The 17306-nt window shown below is 51.9% G+C and overlaps 7 protein-coding genes across 7 annotated transcripts; 6 read left to right on the top strand and 1 right to left on the bottom strand.

Annotated features, from left to right (window-relative positions):
- Positions 1-126: 126 nt before the first annotated feature.
- On the top strand, positions 127-1446 carry CCOS01_07676 (eukaryotic aspartyl protease; the record flags this gene model as incomplete). Its single annotated transcript, XM_060455839.1, has 3 exons — positions 127-225; positions 288-441; positions 500-1446. The coding sequence occupies 3 exons, from the start codon at positions 127-129 to the stop codon at positions 1444-1446; spliced, it is 1200 nt and encodes a 399-aa protein (XP_060313731.1).
- A 943-nt stretch (positions 1447-2389) lies between these two features.
- On the top strand, positions 2390-5244 carry CCOS01_07675 (uncharacterized protein; the record flags this gene model as incomplete). The annotated part of the gene is made up of 2 exons (XM_060455838.1): positions 2390-2604; positions 2700-5244. The coding sequence occupies 2 exons, from the start codon at positions 2390-2392 to the stop codon at positions 5242-5244; spliced, it is 2760 nt and encodes a 919-aa protein (XP_060313730.1).
- A 3040-nt stretch (positions 5245-8284) lies between these two features.
- Positions 8285-8868, top strand: CCOS01_07674 (uncharacterized protein; the record flags this gene model as incomplete). The annotated part of the gene is made up of 3 exons (XM_060455837.1): positions 8285-8426; positions 8488-8666; positions 8731-8868. The coding sequence occupies 3 exons, from the start codon at positions 8285-8287 to the stop codon at positions 8866-8868; spliced, it is 459 nt and encodes a 152-aa protein (XP_060313729.1).
- Positions 8869-9812: 944 nt separating this feature from the next.
- Positions 9813-10774, top strand: CCOS01_07673 (uncharacterized protein; the record flags this gene model as incomplete). Its single annotated transcript, XM_060455836.1, has 2 exons — positions 9813-9983; positions 10037-10774. 2 exons carry the CDS (start codon positions 9813-9815, stop codon positions 10772-10774), a joined length of 909 nt encoding a protein of 302 aa, XP_060313728.1.
- Positions 10775-11323: 549 nt separating this feature from the next.
- On the top strand, positions 11324-12189 carry CCOS01_07672 (uncharacterized protein; the record flags this gene model as incomplete). The annotated part of the gene is made up of 2 exons (XM_060455835.1): positions 11324-11464; positions 11536-12189. The coding sequence occupies 2 exons, from the start codon at positions 11324-11326 to the stop codon at positions 12187-12189; spliced, it is 795 nt and encodes a 264-aa protein (XP_060313727.1).
- Positions 12190-12651: 462 nt separating this feature from the next.
- CCOS01_07671 (uncharacterized protein) lies at positions 12652-15707 on the bottom strand (the record flags this gene model as incomplete). The annotated part of the gene is made up of 2 exons (XM_060455834.1): positions 12652-15558; positions 15627-15707. 2 exons carry the CDS (start codon positions 15705-15707, stop codon positions 12652-12654), a joined length of 2988 nt encoding a protein of 995 aa, XP_060313726.1.
- Positions 15708-16039: 332 nt separating this feature from the next.
- On the top strand, positions 16040-17272 carry CCOS01_07670 (uncharacterized protein; the record flags this gene model as incomplete). The annotated part of the gene is made up of 1 exon (XM_060455833.1): positions 16040-17272. The coding sequence occupies one exon, from the start codon at positions 16040-16042 to the stop codon at positions 17270-17272; it is 1233 nt and encodes a 410-aa protein (XP_060313725.1).
- Positions 17273-17306: the final 34 nt, after the last annotated feature.

Below are 17306 nucleotides of genomic sequence, written 5' to 3'. Positions count from 1 at the left end.
TTCCCCCCGTCAACACATCATCATCCCCCCCATCCGTTTCAACCGCCATCTCCTCAGTATCACCAGCACGAAGACGCAGGGCGCCAAACACCATCGTAATCTGGGTAATCGAGGTTGACAGCCACGATGAAGAGCACTCTCCTCACCGCGGCCGTGCTGTTGGGCGCGGCCCAGGCCGAAGTCCACAAGCTGAAGCTGAAGAAGGTCCCCATCGAGGAGCAGCTTGTATGTTCGGCCCATCATCCTGTATATCCGCAACAATGTTTACTGACTGCCGCCATCCTCAGAACTCTGTTCCCATCGAGCACCAAGTCAGACAGCTCGGCCAGAAGTACATGGGCGCCCGCCCTGACAGCCATGCCGATGCCATGTTCAACCAGAAGCCCTTCACAAGCACTGGCGAGCACCCCGTGCCTGTGAGCAACTTCATGAACGCTCAGTGTATGTCTCATTCACCTCGTTGTTAGTTACCATCAGTCAACTAACGTTCGCACTTCAGACTTCTCCGAGATCGAGATCGGTACTCCTCCCCAGACCTTCAAGGTTGTTCTGGACACTGGTAGCTCCAACCTGTGGGTTCCTTCCCAGCAGTGCGGCAGCATTGCATGCTACCTGCACTCCAAGTATGACTCTTCGTCGTCGTCCACCTACAAGTCCAACGGCTCCGAGTTCGAGATCCACTACGGCTCTGGCAGCTTGACTGGTTTCGTCTCCCAGGATGACGTCTCCATTGGCGATCTTAAGATCAAGAAGCAGGACTTTGCCGAGGCCACCAGCGAGCCTGGCCTTGCCTTTGCCTTCGGCCGCTTCGACGGCATCCTCGGTCTTGGCTACGACACCATTTCCGTCAACAAGATTGTTCCCCCCTTCTACAACCTTGTTAACCAGAAGGCTATTGACGAGCCTGTCTTCGCCTTCTACCTCGGCGACACCAACGAGGAGGGTGATGAGAGCGAGGCTACCTTTGGTGGCCTCGATGACTCTCACTACGAGGGCAAGATCACTTACATCCCCCTCCGCCGCAAGGCTTACTGGGAGGTCGACCTCGATGCCATTACCCTTGGCGACGAGACCGCTGACCTTGAGGGACACGGTGCCATCCTTGACACCGGTACTTCTCTTAACGTCCTTCCCTCTGCTCTTGCTGAGCTGCTCAACAAGGAGATCGGTGCCAAGAAGGGCTACAACGGCCAGTACTCTGTTGAGTGCTCCAAGCGTGACGAGCTTCCCGACATCACCTTCACTCTCTCTGGCTACAACTTCAGCATTTCCGCTTACGACTATGTCCTGGAGGTCTCTGGCAGCTGCATCTCCACCTTCCAGGGCATGGACTTCCCCGAGCCGGTCGGCCCCCTTGTCATCTTGGGAGATGCCTTCCTGCGCCGGTGGTACTCTGTTTACGACCTCGGCAAGAACGCCGTTGGTCTGGCCAAGGCTAAGAAATAAACGCCTACTCATAACCCCATTTCCTTGAGAATACGTCGATTACTCGGTCAATCAGATCCAGGGTGCGGCTGTAATGTAACTACGATAGGTAGCTAGTCTGGACACCATTGTGAGAATACCAATAGTAGCATTTGTCTTTCAGCATCTGTGTCATTGTGCATTATCTAGGTGAAATTAGGCCCACCTTTGAGGAGCTCGACCTGTGCTGCAGAGGTTCATAGAATCACAATTCCCGCATTGCAGCGATGTTGCGGACATCTCATAGGCCATGTATTGAACAAAATCAATAATACTGTTTGCAATATTAGAAGGAAGCTTCAACAAGCTACCCTCTGTGCATCAACTCTGAAATGAGAGCGTTCCTACCAACCGTAAAGGTACTTCAACTGAACATCAAGTCACGAAGGTGTGAGCGTAACGTGGAGCCCACTCTTCTCTCTGCACGGGCCAGATCATCACGTGGGTAATAGGTCCGCTTATTCGGATCGGCAGGCCAATCGCTGCTGACCTCAGCTCAGTGCCTTTTCGCCAGCAACCAACAAGGACCCGTGGTTCTGTCCAATTTTCCAGTATAGCCTCCCGACAGTCACGCAGGGGAATTGCTCCAGGAGCATTTGCAAGGCGAGAAAAATCCAAAAACGGCGACTTTGATGGACCCCATTCAGTTTCCGAGTACCGTTGCTTGTCTTTGAGTGTGTTCTTGGATGAAAAGGTTCCCCAACACGCCTGGCCTCGCGACGCTTGACGAAAAAAGGTTTTGGAGTTCCACCAAGACGAGCGACCGACGAACCTCGCGCGTCGCGACAATCCCGCCCTCCACTAGGCTACCTACCACCCCCGTCGTCCCGCGCGACATCGACAGAACGAACCGCCCGAAACGCCCTGGCATCGCGATAATTTCAATCGATAGCCACAACCACAATTCACGACGACGATTTTCACAATGGCGCAGCCGGATTCGGTCCAGGCAAACGGCATCCCTGGACCGGACCATGCTGAGTCCCCCCAGCCCGTCGTCCCTGTGAAGAGGAAGCGCGACACCGAGGATGAGGGCGACGAGGTCAACGGCGATGGACCGGAGAAGATGGAAGTCGATGCTGAAGCCCCAAAGGAGGATCATAAACCCCTCATCAAGAACTATTTTGCTGTTCTTAGCAGGTACGACTGCCGCGCCCCCCTTTGCGCCCTTGGCTGCGCGCCCATTCCCCCTTCGTCAGCCCCGAGGCCGCATTGTACTGACACGCAGTCCAAAGCTTCGATGCAAACCCGTCAATTCTGAAGCGTCGCCTTCCCGAAACCGATGCAGAGCAGCCCGACGCGAAACGCCAAAAGTCCGCCGATAGCCCAGCCACCATCGCCGACAAGGTCAACCACGACTCGTACTCGCATGTCGACGAACTCGCGGCCGATGTCGTCGAAGCCGTCAAAGATCAACTTCAGGAACTTCAATCGGACAAGGTTGAGAAGGACAAGGACGTCATTGATGGCGGCGCTGTGGTGCAGACCAAGGAGTTTCAGCAAAAGGCCATGGACCTCCTTCGAAGGGAGATATCGTACCCACGCACCGCTGTGAACGTCAGCAACATCAAACCGGCCCCGGAACTCACTCCAGGCAACGCTGTCTTAACGGTCGTTGGCCCTGGCCCTCATGGCAAGCAACTGTTCTCAAGTCTGCCCAAGAAGGCCCCGGGACAGGAGAGCTTGGCTGCAAAGGCATCGTCTATGGAACTTCCCTTAGGCATATCGAAAACCTACATTGTTCCTTCTCGCCAGAGCGAAAGATCAGCTACTCTCGGAGAGCTCTTCTCCTCGAGCAAACCTCTCCCTCCACTGCAGCCGCCTAAGCAACCCAAGCAGCTGGTCAAGGGAAACGTCCTTGGTTTCTACCATCCCGAGCCGGCGCAAAAGTCCAAGTATTACAACGAATCTTACTCTAGCAAAAAGGTCGCAGTCGGTTGCTACTTGGACTACACCAACGCGGCACCTTCGTCTAAGAGCAAGACCAGACAGCGCGAGCGCGCTCAAAGTCTTGCAGGTCACCGACCCTCATCTACCGAAATTGAGGTTAACGAAATGGAGTCCTTGTTTCGCAGCGCATTCTCCAGCTTTGCGCCCGTCAGAGACGATTCCGGCTCCGTCATTCCGTCCAGCCATGCTGGTCGCATGTACTGGCAGCTTACTGGACAGCGCAACTTCAATCGCCTCATCGAATCCGAGTTGCAGGAAGTCGATGATGATGACACGCTTGAGAACCACGTTGGTGAGAAGGCCGAGACTGAGAACGTGGACGAGGAGTTCGTCACTGAGGCGATTGAGAAGTGGGATGAATGGCTGGTGGATCCGGCGCTGGAAGACATGAACGAGGTCCTGTCGAAACCCAAGGATAAGGACCCCGCCGACAAGGAGGTTGACGAATTCCTCGATGAAGTCACCGACATGATTGAGACCTTGCTGTCGTATCAGCGCATCCGCAACCTCACATTGCCATCATCACAGAATCGTTACGCAGGCGATCCCGTCAATGGCGACTTGCTTTCTCACGGTGCTGTCTCGGCACCAACGGAAGAGGAGACGATGACGTACGAAGCACTGAGGGCTCAACTGAGTCTGATTGTCGGCACTCTCCCTCCCTACGCGGTGGCTAAACTCAATGGTGACCAACTTGAGGAGCTTCTCATCAGCACCAAGCTCGAGGTCCGCACAGATCAGTACAAGGGCGTGATGGAGGACGATGCTGCAACGCAAGCCCGGATGCGTCAACAGCAAAGCGCCGCCGCTTCTGCTCCGTCGAACCGGCCTGCCCCTCACCGAACCCCTAGTGCATCCACCCCCTACAGCAACCAGTACGCGGCGGCGCAATACGGAACCCCCACCCGAACACCCTCAATCGCGCCCTCCAGCTATTACCGGTCGGGACAGCAGCCTGCCATGCCCCCGCAGCAAGGCTCCGTTCCTCGTCCGGGTGGTGCCCCCCACCAGATGCCTCATGCGCAGCAGCCCCGTCCCGGTCAGCCGGGCAATTACCGGAACACCAATGGATACACCAACTATGCGCAGCACGTCGGAAAGGCACAAACACCGTATGGTCACCAGGGTGTTCAGTATGGATCTCAACAACGACCTCCACAATACTCTGGTTACGCAGGCACGCCTTCACACGGCACGCCCAATGCTCGCTTCCAGCAGCCCTACCAACAATCTTTCCCGCAACAGCCAAGCACGCCTTCTCAGGGCTACGCAGGCTACTACGCCAATGGTGCTAACAACATGCAATCGCGGAACATGTCGCCCCAAGTACAGGCTGGTCAATACAATTCGCCAACTCCACACCAACAGCAGCAACGGTACTACGGATCAACTCCCCACCAGAACGTGCCTGGCACCCCTCCGATCAACCGTCAGCATTATCCGAATGGTAGCCACCTCCCTCAACAACCTATGAATTCTCTAACTGGGTACAATACAGCCGTTGCAAGGACAGACCAGCAGCGCCTCCACGCCGAGCAAGCGAGATATAGAGCCGCTGCACAGCAAACGAGCGCAGCTTTCGGGACCAAGATACAGGGAACACATGAAGGAAACAACATGACTCCAGTACCCGCCGACGACCAGAACGGTCAAGGATCTCCCTACAATGCCAACATGCGAGCGCGCATGGCCGCAGGTGGTACCCCGAAGCCGCAGAGCCCTGTCGGTAGTGTAGGAAAGCCGAATGGAACTCCACCAATCCCGCACAAAGTGACACCGGTGCCCATTCCGGTCATACCTCAACAGCAGCCGTACAGGAAGCCAAACTAGCCATATGACAATCCTTACCTACCGCCACAGGAATTGTATCCGCGGAGGCCTATTCCAGTGTCCAGCGGACTTTTGGCAGAGGTCGCAGCACGCAACGGTGGTCAGAAGACGACGCAATCTGCCAAGCCTCCGCCTCAACCTGTGCAACTTTCACCGCGGCCCGGCTCGGCAAAAAAATGATGCCTACGATCCGCGGCTCAGTCGGCCGTGGTGTACATTGCGTCAACAAAATGCCGATTTCCATTTACTCTACGGTGTCTGAATAGCCAGGGAAGCGATGTCCTTTCGGAGTTGGTGTGAGAGGCAGGGACTTTTTTTTTTCTACAAATCTCGCCTGCGACTCGGGACAGCGGGTTCCGCTGTACTGAGCGACGCAAAAGTGGTGGTCTGATTGATGATGGATGGATGGGTACATGAGGAAGCAGTTGCATGAGAGAAACCTCTCGATTCGACCAACAACCCTGTGACTCTTGGCGTTCTGGCCCTTGTGTTATTAGAAAGTTTTCGGAGGAGAGTTGACAAAACTCGGTAGATGATCGCCAGGAAGGGCGACTGTTCTTTTTCTCAGTTTTACGGAGGGTGTGTCGACATGGAAGTGGTTTGTGCCACATTGGCACAACAGGAAGGAAGGTTTTTGCTTCTTCTTTTCTTCTGTTTTCCATGAAATCAAACGCACAACGTGGGGAAGGGGAAACGGAATCATAGTATCACCTTGGCTCGCGGAACGGTGGAAAGGGGATAAGGGGGGTTGGCTCCATGTGTATAGAGTGATTCGAGTAGCCGACACTTTGTATCCTAATCAAAAACTAGTGGCATTTGCGTCAAAGTTGTGTGTCTTTCTTTGTGTATGTGTGTGACAGAGAAAGCTGTCTCATTCGAAAGATTGAGTGTGCTGCTGGAAACTCAATATGGCTCTGAATCCGTCTGAACTACTTTCCGACCGGCCGGCAACAACAGCGAGGGGTTGGGCCTAAGATGGGTTAATCGCGGGACTAAGTTTCTCATAGCAAAGTTTAGGCCTCAATCAAGCTTATAACTTGGACAAGCTTTATACAAATGTTCTATTATCAAATCAACTTGGTTCACTTCACTATCCCATTTAGTGTGATCAATGTTTGGTGTTGGAGAAATCAGGGAACGCGTATGTCCCTTCCAAACGCCGAACAGTTACAGCCTTGCTACAATCAGAACTAAAGTATCGTCACTCAGCTCCACTCCATGTAAGGCCTCTTAATTCCGAAAACACGGCTAACTTGCCTGCACTTTCATATTGGTGCGTGGCTACTAATTACCTTCTACTTTATGACCTCCCTAAAACAGGGAAAGACCTGTCATAGCGGATTCCACACCTCAGTGCTGCGCACGAAATCTCGAATGCTTTCCGGTCCTAGTGTGATGACTGTCACAAGCAAGTCATTGCAGCGCCTTGGGAGATGTCGTACCCAAAGCGAGGCAGTTACCAGTTCTGTAAAGGCTCAAGTCTTTGAGAGGCTAGGTACTCAACAACGAAAGTGAACAACTCCACTTTGCCATGCTCTTAACCCATGGTTAAGTAGAACCAGCAGACACCGCTTGGTGTAGACAACATGGCTACCTAAGGTGAGACGTGCGGACGACTAAAGTAGCCAGCCCTAACAACATGGCTACCTAGACTGAGACGTGTGGACGACCAAAGTAGCCCTAGATAGTTGTGTGAACTTGCGGGGTTGGCCTCAGCCAGCCACATGTGAAGGAAGCAACGTCACCACACTGAAAATCCGAACTCCGCAATCCCAAAAATGACTCTATACTACTAATGTCAGGTAAATCTCCATGATAAATACGATGGTGAAATCAATGGGCAGGATTGCATGGGGTGTAAAGTTGTCGGCAATCGTTATTGATACTCTCTCCCATCCTCCGTTTGGTTTACGCTCTGAGGAAGGGCGCAAAAACAAACTCAGTAACGACAGGCGAGAGATGATGATATGGCGTTTCAGGATAAATTTTACTCAATTGGGTATAAGCCATGACCGAAGACCGAGGAGAAATCGTACTGAGTACAGGTGAGCAATGCAGACAGGGCAGGTAAATGTAAGCAGAGTCCTACTGCAAGCCACTCTGGGTACGCGATACAACCACTTGCGATGAATCGTTTGTAGCCAATTCATTTCCAATCACTGTATGGGTCTGTGATTGTGGCAAGCTGAGGGTTTCCATCTTTCAACTATCACAAACTGCCGATCTGCATGTTGTGCCTATGCCTCCCGGGCATCTCGCAGACCCCTTTGAACCAATATGGTAATGGGCGAGACAGTTTACCGAAGGCTGAGGAGCTCATTGAGACTATTAATATGATAAATGACCGGAATAGAGAATGATATGCCGTTCTCAACCCGCAAATTTTGGTGCCATGGGGCTCACGACAAGCCATGTCTAGCTCAACATGCCTGGGAGTGTCGTGGGCCGTATTCGAGACCGGGCTATATGTCATGGGAAGTTGGCCGCTTGAAAACGATCAGCTCTTGGTGGAGAGCTGAGTCCTGCGAGCTATGAGACCTGCAATATGGCTAGATGCGAAGAGCATAGCTCGCGAGGATGAAGGGGACTTGTGGCAGTTCTTGAAGCGGCAAATGATACGATGTCTACGACTGCCGACAGCTTTTTCAAGTCGTACATGGAATGAGGCTGCCTGACGATGTGCGGTCGGCACGATTATGACGATGAACATATCACGATGCTCGAAGCAGAGGCGACCAGCCAACGAACAGCCAACGAACAGCCCGCATGGAAGTACGGGCAGAGAGACCCAAGGTCTTTCCGATTGTTGCGTATCTGAAATTTTATGTGGGGTTGTTGCCTTGGACAGAAGGAGTCTGAAGAAAGCCACTGGCTCCAGCAAACCGCTCTCGAGACGATAGAAAATTATAAAAGCAAGAGGTTACCCTGCAGTCTATGGGTTCTTTCCTGTACCAGCCATCAAACAATTTCATCGAATACCTGTCTACCTCTTGCAATAAGTTCTCCATCTCATCAATCAATCCCCATACATCCTATCAAAATGGGCGTCGTTGAGAAAGGCAACAAGATTTTCGTCTCGGCCAGCGAGATCGACAGGAACAAGGTCACTGTTGAGTGGCAGCAGAACAACAAGCAACGTTCGCAGGAGTATTACACTGTTCCCTTCTTCAATAAGAGCCAGGGTATATTGATACCAAACCGTACATGGATGATCGATCTTGAACTAACTACGGCTATCTATAGGGGATCAGGAGAGCGTCCTCTTCATTCAAGCCAATTACCTTGACGCTTTCAAGAAGAAGCAGGTTGCTGGCGAATCGGAGTTCACTGTTGTCGTTGACACCTCTTTCCAGTACGGCCAGAATGACGAGAAGACTACACGCTGGCTTGTCTACCATGACAAGAGCATGAACGCCTTCCAGGTACGCAATCATAAGTTCCAGCACATATTGTGGTGTAGAATAGAGGCTGACTCCAAATCTACAGTGGCGATTCGTTGCGAGTGTCAAGTCCAAGTTGGGCAATTCGCTGAGCTCGTTCGCTGGTGGCGTCTTCAAGAGTTTCACTGGGGTCGACATTGGGAGCTTGGGTGCGCTCATCGGCCACCCTCTTCGAGACTTTTAAAATTCTCAGGATTGGGACGGCAAGCTGGCATCAGCCTTAAATTTCACGCTGTTGCGTTGCTGTCGTCTCAGATCCATGATCGTCACTCCGCCGCACGATGAGGAAGGTGTTCATCGCGCTTTTGACAAGACGCCTCACTTGACATTCGTAACACTCTTTTAAATCCCGGGTTCTGAATATCTTAATTATTGGAAGTAGAAGAATGATAAGTTTACATGATTCTTCAAAAACCTCGAGACTCTTTCTCTATCATAACGATGGGCGACGGTTGACCCTTACGACCGACTTGTCTGGCTCCAGTGTAGACCAGCTAGGAGGGCTCACTGATTATGAGATGCTATTTGAACTTGCGATCATATAGGATACACAACGATCTGGACTTAAGGGATAGGATTCGAGTGGATCTGTCTGCGCATAGGTATAAGGGGGTACGAGACGCGGCAGCTAGAGCCTTTATGTCTAAGCGAGCAATATTTGCCAGCCATGGGTATTGACTCGAATATACACGCCACGAATTCACGCAAGTTCTGTCTTGAATCTAAGAAGGTCAGAAAGAATGGAAGGACCGAAGATAGGCCTGCTCCTTCCTTCCCAAGTTCCACCCAATCGTCAAGCTCTTCATCCCGCCGCCCATTTATCCGAATGCCACGGGCCCACGTACCTACTATTTATCTCAATGGAGTTTTCTTCTCTATATTATCATACCCTAGGCTCATCTTTAGCTTCTTTGCAGACATTCTTGATTTTGTTGCTGGTCAACGTTCAAAGACATCTTCGACAACCTAGCCATTATCGTCTGTCAACCTTTCATCTCGGAGATTTTTCTTTCATTCATTCCCCCTTCATCGACATCATACGAAAACAGAAGTCGCTGGACGACTTGAAAGCCCATCTACCTACTCATCTCAACTCTGTACAAACCTTTCGTCCCTGTCCTCGCAGCCATGGGCGATCTGGACCTCTCCCAGCTGCTAGAGTCGGGCGAATACAGCGACCTAAGACTCATCACCACCAATAATGATGATGGAGTTGAGACCGAGCACTCCGTTCACCGCAATATTGTCTTCAGTCAATGTCCGAGATTGAGAGACGTGGTGGCCTCCATTGGACCACTGGTAAGCATTTTACCTGGAGCTCGTTGGATCTGTTCTAACAGCCTGCCTTACAGAACCAAGTCAACGGAGTTGACATCGTTCATCTCAAATATGATGGCAAAGCTCTTGGCACTGTATTGCGATATTTGTACTCTGGAAAGTACGAAGCGCAATACGAGGTGGCGATCCGGCGAGCGAGCGAGTCTAGTGGCAATGACTGGCCTCACTCAATGTACTGGTCCATCCATGCCATGAAGCTGGCACATGAACTAGATCTCTTCGGTCTCTATAGGGAATCGGCATGGGCGTTGTGTAAGGCAGCGAAACAACTCACAAACCACGTCGACTTCCCTGACATGGTCGACGAGCTCTACGAGTCGTGCGGCCAGCACCCAGATTTCCCCATCCACCTCGCAAGTATTGCAAACACCATTGCAGAGAACTGTCTGATCAGCAGCCGGCTGCAAGATCGACTAAAACCCACCATGCTCAAATACCCGCAGCTTGCCCTCGACGTAATGGAAGCAAGCTTGGACGCCCTGTCTGAGACCCAAAAAGATCTTGTCGAGGCACAAGAGAAGATCTCTGATCTTCGAGCTCAGGGATACAGAGCTGATGAGTTTTGGATCGAGGATGAGCGTGATAGAGAACGTGGTAGGAAGAGAGAAAGAGAGCGAGACCGGGAGAGAAGAGAGGCAGAGGCGGTTCGCGACGAAAGTTTTGAGTTCAAAATCATTCAAGGCTACAAGAAACGAGGTCGTTCCTCTTCTCATAGCGCTGAACAATATCCGGTGCTAGAAGGGGAGATATAGGTCGTTATGAGGATCTGAGAAGGGAAGGGGTTAATACAAGAACGTAGCGCCAGGAACGTGAGGATACTCGCTGGCGAGGAAAGAGCTGGACTCGATGACTGGAACTTGTGCTTTCGATGGTTTTATGATATCCGCGAGGTATGTCGCGAAAGGAAGTAACGTGGAAGAATGAATCTCCTCAACTACGCTATTGCTTCTGAGATTCTGTGAGAACCGACTTGCAAAGTGACTAGAGAAAGAAAGACCAACCTCCTGCCTCTCTCTCTCTCTGGGGCTAAGAGGAACAGGAAGAGGCTTCTCGTCAATAAAAAGCCCTTCTCCTTCCAACTCTTCTATTCCTTTTTCATCCTCTTACATCACTTACATCTCTCACTTGACCAAACAAACCGAACGAGGAGAGACTAAGCTTGGAGATAGCTTTATAAGAGCCGCTTTCTTTCCATGCATCTCACTTCAATTTGATTACTATCTCAAACATCATACCGTATAGAACCTTTCTCTCCCTAGCACACTTCCAAATTTCTACGCAACATACGCAGGAGATTCAGTATGGTGGGTATTGACCTCGACAGCCTGTTCAACTCCAGCAAATGGAGCGACCTGACGATCGAGGCGTCTGGGAAGCTCTTTCACTGTCATCAGTGTGTTGTCTTCAGTCAGTGCAGATACTGGCAGGAGTTGCCTCTGGTGGTAAGTTGTAACTGCTCTAGCTTTAAGAGCACTGATTAAACAAGGCGTCTTCGCTGACAAAACGCCTATAGAATGGACGTCTCGTCCTCACCGGAGCAAACACTACCAAGGCGATCCTCAAGTACTTGTACACAGGTGTTTACACGCCCTTCAACGTTCCCTGCCACAAAAACAAACCAGAGAGACCTCAGGCAAACGAGGAAGGCACAGTCGATGAGCTCGACTACAGTGAGCACTGCCTTTTTCTGACTGCTTGCGTCCTGATTCACGCAAGGACGTACAACATGGCCAAATTACAAGATCAGGCCAAGATCGCACTCCTAGCCATCGCGCCTAACCACACCAACCATGCTGACTTTCTCGACACCGTCAACTACATACTCAACAATTATCAGAATGAGGAGGGACTGCAGATTGCTCTGCAAATGATTATGCCGCAGTATGAGACGGACGCTGGCCTACGTAGCAGAGTCAAGGATCTCCTGCTCACTCACCCCCGCCTTGCTTGCGCCCTCCTCGAGCATACGACTGACGAGTTGCGTTTGATGAAGAGGGAGAAGAGTTTGACTCACTTTGTGAGCAAGATCGAACCCAGCGAAGATCTCGGAGCAGACTCACCGCAGAGCACACCTTCGCGAATTGTGCGCGTGACTTCCGCGAAGCGAAAGGGCGACGATGGTGAGATGCCTGAGATGAAGCGTCCCAGAGAGAGCATCGAGGAGTAGTCACCTGGCCCGTTGGATTATTCTTGGACAGGATTGAGGAAGACATGGACATGCTAAATGGAGCAGCTTACGGCCTCTGGATCAAGGGGGAAAGATACAGCCTCTAAAGGGAAGAGGAACATAGACGTTGCAATTTTCAATCTAATAGACGATGCTGCTTTTCAAGATCATGCATTCAAAATAAAATTGGCTGGAATCATTGATGTGAGTTAACTTTGTGTTGGTATAATTGGGTATCTGGGAATACTTGGATAGATACCCAATTATTTGTTTTTATATTCTGCCTTTGCTGGCTGCAGGCGATATTTCGAGAACCGCCCGAGCAGCCAGCAAAGGCAGAACATAAAAACAAATAATTGGGTTCTATCCAAGTATTCCCCGATTCTATCCCTTTTGATGCACGACGCCTGCCACGCTGGCCCTTTCTGTTGTAGATTCCCATCATGTAGTGGGTGGGCATGATTATACATATCTTACACGTCCAACTCCTATCCGACATTTTTGGTCGGGTGTCTCGTTCTCCCGGGTGACTTCCTCCAACCCAGATTGTTCTTGCCTCATGTCCAGGCCACGCTTGATGACTTCATGTAGGTTCTGATGATTTCCCCACTCATCCTCGTATATGTACTCCTCCACCTCTTCATCGGAAGGCCAGTGCATCGGTCCCTCGTTCCTGCTATCGCTCAGCGCCGTGACCTCCTCGCGTAAAGCCATCACTGTCTCCTGGTCGAGAAAAGGTTCCGCGTAGGCTCGGAACGCACGGAATGCCCTCGCAAGGTATCGCGCGTGCGCCAAGGAAAGGTTCCCGCCGGCCTTGGGAGTCCACTCGCGGATGATCCACCACATCAGCAGAACCATCTCCTCGCGATCGCCGAGGAACGCGAGTGTGCGCATGTATGTGTTGATCGTCGCTGCTGTCACAAGCTTGTTCACATCGGGTTTGGACGCCGGACCTAGGGTGGCGAGTGCTCTCCACGCGGCCTTGAGTTGGCTCGATGCTTTTTGTACTGCCTCGATTGGTGTCTGGCCGTGGCCCAACTCTTCGTGTTGAAAGATAGGGGTAAGAATTTTGCGATATGATAACTTGCTGGAAGGGCCATGAAGTCGATAGATGCGGCCCTTGGGGTTCTTGATCTTGCTGGTCTGCGCCTGATACAGTGACAGAAACTCTTCATCTTCGTCTAGAATCCGTGAAGCGGCCGCATCTTCTCCGCGCGAGCTCCCCGTTGTCATTTCGTCAGTTGCCTGTTCCTCAGGATGGACTGGCGTTTTGGCCACATCTTTGATAAGCAAGGCAGCAAGTCGGGGCTGGACCGCTTTCCGTAATACACTGGCAAATGCAGTGATCATGTTCAGACTGAGCCCGGAATGTCCCTCAGCCATCTTTAGGGCTTTGACCGCCAGATGCATCACTTCTAAATTGTTCTCCGAGGGCATGCTGTTGCTGACCATGATGTTTGATCTGCCCAAATTGAACAGTATCGTCTCCCATGGCGCCCGCCCAGAGACGTCAGTTGAAGCCCAGCCCATTTGCGCAAGTTGAAATGCATAGTGGATGCTATACATGCTCTTGTTGGAGATGTGCGAGGGTGTATTCGATGTTCGGTTTGGTTGAAGGCGACAAAGCAGGTCGATGAATGCGTGTAGTATGTCGTGAGGCGGGTTTGTCAACACACTCCCCGTGAGACCTTGGTAGTCTTTCAGGCTCTGTCTAATACTGCTTTTGAGTCCTTCCTCCAAGTTACTGCAATCGACGTGATGCAACGCGACGTCAATGCTGGGTGACTGCTTGATAAGTCCAGCCAAGAATGGTCCACGGATGGGAATACCTGCGTTGTACATCTCTTCTACAATCTTGCGAATGCTGGGTGGGTTGGTCCGCGCCCTCTCGAAGTCGCTGAGGTTCTCGTCGTTGTAGGGGAAAACCTCTCTCCCATCTCCAGGGAGATTGTGATGCCCGGCTTTTGCTGGCTTTGCGGAGAGCTTGGCTATCAATTCTCTGTACACCTCAAACTTTGGCTTCATCCCTGGTTCTGGGGGATGTTTGAACAGGGCCCAAGCTTCTTGTGCATTTCGAGTCGTACGGATCTGAGCTGCCCATGCGCCTTGCTCAAAGCGAAGGTGGCGCGGGTAATTCGCCCTAGTCTGAACCGTTGGTGAGCCATCAGGAGCCATGCCACCTAGGATATCCGTGATCAAGTCGAAATCCTTCTTGCTATATCCACCCTCTTGCATCATGATGCCGGCCTTAACAACTCGGCTTTGGTAGGCCTCAGGACCAGACTTCTCCTCCATGCCATCGCGCATAATCCGATATGGGGGCCAGTGACTGGCAAGTGTGCTGGCCGTGTCTCGTTCTGAAGCTGTTTTCGGTAGTGCTAGCAAGACTTGCCGAATCGCCCGATAGCTCTCTTCCTCAATGATTAGGGTCTTCTCCGAGGTAGAAGATAGTGACAGAAGCTTCGTCACAGCTGTCCAATTGTAAGAGCTATACTGATACGGGGACTTTCTCGATACGACAGATACAGCCTGTATAGCGCGATTGAGGACCTGGCATTGTAACTTGTACGCCTTGTCTGGTTGGCGATGGCCATGCGGGATAATTTTGATGTATGATACTGAGAGCTCCGCGATATTAGGCAACGCATCGGGCTGCAGTCTGCTCGCATGTTGACACAATTTGTCCAGCAATTTGCTAAACAAAACCGGTGTAATTACCGAGTCCAAGTCAAAGGCCTGCGTCGCATCGTTGTACGACTTCTGTTGTTCCGCATACCATTCATTACAGTATCTCAGTAGCCCCAACAAGGATTCGGAGCTCTGAAAGTACGGCCTGCTAGTGAGCAGGTAGAACAAGACAAACAGTGGCTTGTGACCTGGTCTGCTTAGGAATCTTTCGACCCTCTTGTCCGGTTCGCGCGGGATAATGATCCAAGCCCAACTAGACACATCCGCCTGTGTATGACCTCTTGCGGATAATTGTCGTAGGATTGCCTGCCATTGCCGACTGTCACATAGTAGGCGCGCAATGTCTGGTCTGAGCTCTGGGACATGGCGGAGGATTTCCTGTGCGGTGATGACGCTGAGCTGAGGGGACCTCAACTGTGCTAGGAACCGGAGATTGGATAGCTTGGATTCGGATGGTGGTTCGGAGGGAAGGCGATACAGTTCGGCAGCATCGGCAAGGAGCAATTCTGAGAATATCGACCGCTCGTGGCGCACAATCCGTATCGAATCGCGCCGTGATGGGGTTCTTGGCGCTTCATGTGACTGGGGGGACCGTTTGAACGGTCTGATCAGTTGCCAAGAAGGTGTTTGTTGTATTGCGGCGGCAGTATGGCTGGGCTGGTAGCTGTGCCGCTGGGATAGCTGCTTGGTCGAAGAACCATGTTAACTACGAGTCCGAGAGAGCTGTCATAGATGGAGAAGGTACTCACAGCTTGCCAGTCGCGGCCAAGCACCCATCGGCCCCTGGTCACGACAATACCGTGTGATCTGGAAATGGGCGGCGGCCGCATTGCCCCATCTTCGCTAGCAAAACCTCGTGATCCCGCGATTGAGATGCTACGAGGCTACTTAACGTTTGGCTTATGGGAGCTTGATGAAGTTCCATAGAAAAAAAGGACCGGGGGCGAACGTCGCGACTGCGGGAAGCTTTCCGCAATGCATCACGTGCGATAAGGCAGCTCAATCGATAAGAAAAGGATCCCTGCTTGTACCTACCTAGGTAAGGTTCCATAAGGTACTTAGCAACCAACAGCTGCCATCTGCGAAACTGCGAAGCAACGTTATTTTTTTCTCTCCTTGTCTTTGTGTCTTAGAATTGCTCAATGGTGCCTCGAAGCTCAAAATGCGGCTTTCTCATCTCACAATAGCATCCTCGCTCAGCCGCGGGCTGCACACTGCTCGCTCCACGCCCTGCCCGCAGCGATACTTCCATGTCACAACACCAGCAAGCATGCCTCGAAAGCGGACCTTCTTCACCTCGAACGTTTACCTTTCCCAGAGCACTGGCGAGCCGACCGCGAGGCCACCAAGGCAAGAAGATGACGAATCATCTCAGCTCACAGCACCGAAGCGTAAGGCGGTGCGCTCCGCCGGCGCAAAGAACTCCCTACGGCGCGTAGCGATTATTGCCCAGCGACCGGCGCAACGAGAACCAGGAGAGGTGCCAGCAGAGACGATGGATTTGTCTGCGCCTACACTGATAAACGCTGTGTGCGTTGCCGAAGCTTTTAATATGGGAGCAGTTCTGGACATTCTGCGGGCCCATGGGTTTGATATTGATCCATACCAGAGCGGATTCGAGGCGAGCGAGGTTGTCCACGCACGAGGTGTCAATGGCGGTGATATTTTCGTTTTTCCCTCGGGAACAATTGTCACTTGGGCCTTGCCCCCAGACGTTGTCACGAAGCAGTTGCTGAGTGCGGCAGAAACGCCGCTGAAGCCGGCTCTTCGGGAGGTGGAGGACCTGGAGTACGTGTCCGATCCGAGCAAGGAGACGAGCAGTATGAAGGGTGATATCGTAGTCCTAGGCACAAAGCTCGAAGAGCGAGACGGCGACAGGCTGGACACGACCCTCGCCAAGATTGCATTCTCTTCCGGATTGGCCCGAAGTACAAAGCTTGCAGTGCTGGAAACTGCGCTGACGGCTTACTTTGAGAGCACCAGAAAGATTCCCTCTGTGCTATCAAAGGGTTCCGGCTTGCCGTTGGGCAGGAAGTTCATTTTGCAGAAGACGGGCGAGCTGTTGAGCCTTCGCGCGAGGCTCAACCACTATTCAGAACTCACTGACTCTCTTCCAGACATCTTCTGGGACAGCCGATCCGAACTGGGTCTGGAAGGCTACTATGAGCAGGTTGGCCGTGCGCTGGACGTCAACGTACGAATCCGGACGTTGAACCAGAAGATGGACTATGCTCAAGAAATTGCGAGTGTCCTGCGGGAGATGTCGAGCGAGCAGCATAGTACGAGACTGGAGTGGATCATCATTATCCTCATTGCTGTCGAAGTCGTCTTCGAAGTCAGGAGAATTGTGCTCGAGTACAAAGAAGAAAAGGAGGATGGTAAAGTGGAGCCCTAGGTTTTTGTCTATAAACTAGGAACTGCTGTTGAAC

This window comes from Colletotrichum costaricense (genome assembly GCF_030867565.1).
Source record: "Colletotrichum costaricense strain IMI 309622 chromosome Unknown Scaffold_7.1, whole genome shotgun sequence".
In the NCBI taxonomy this organism is placed as follows: Eukaryota; Fungi; Ascomycota; class Sordariomycetes; order Glomerellales; family Glomerellaceae; genus Colletotrichum; species Colletotrichum costaricense.
This window is presented reverse-complemented; position numbering and strand designations above follow the sequence as displayed.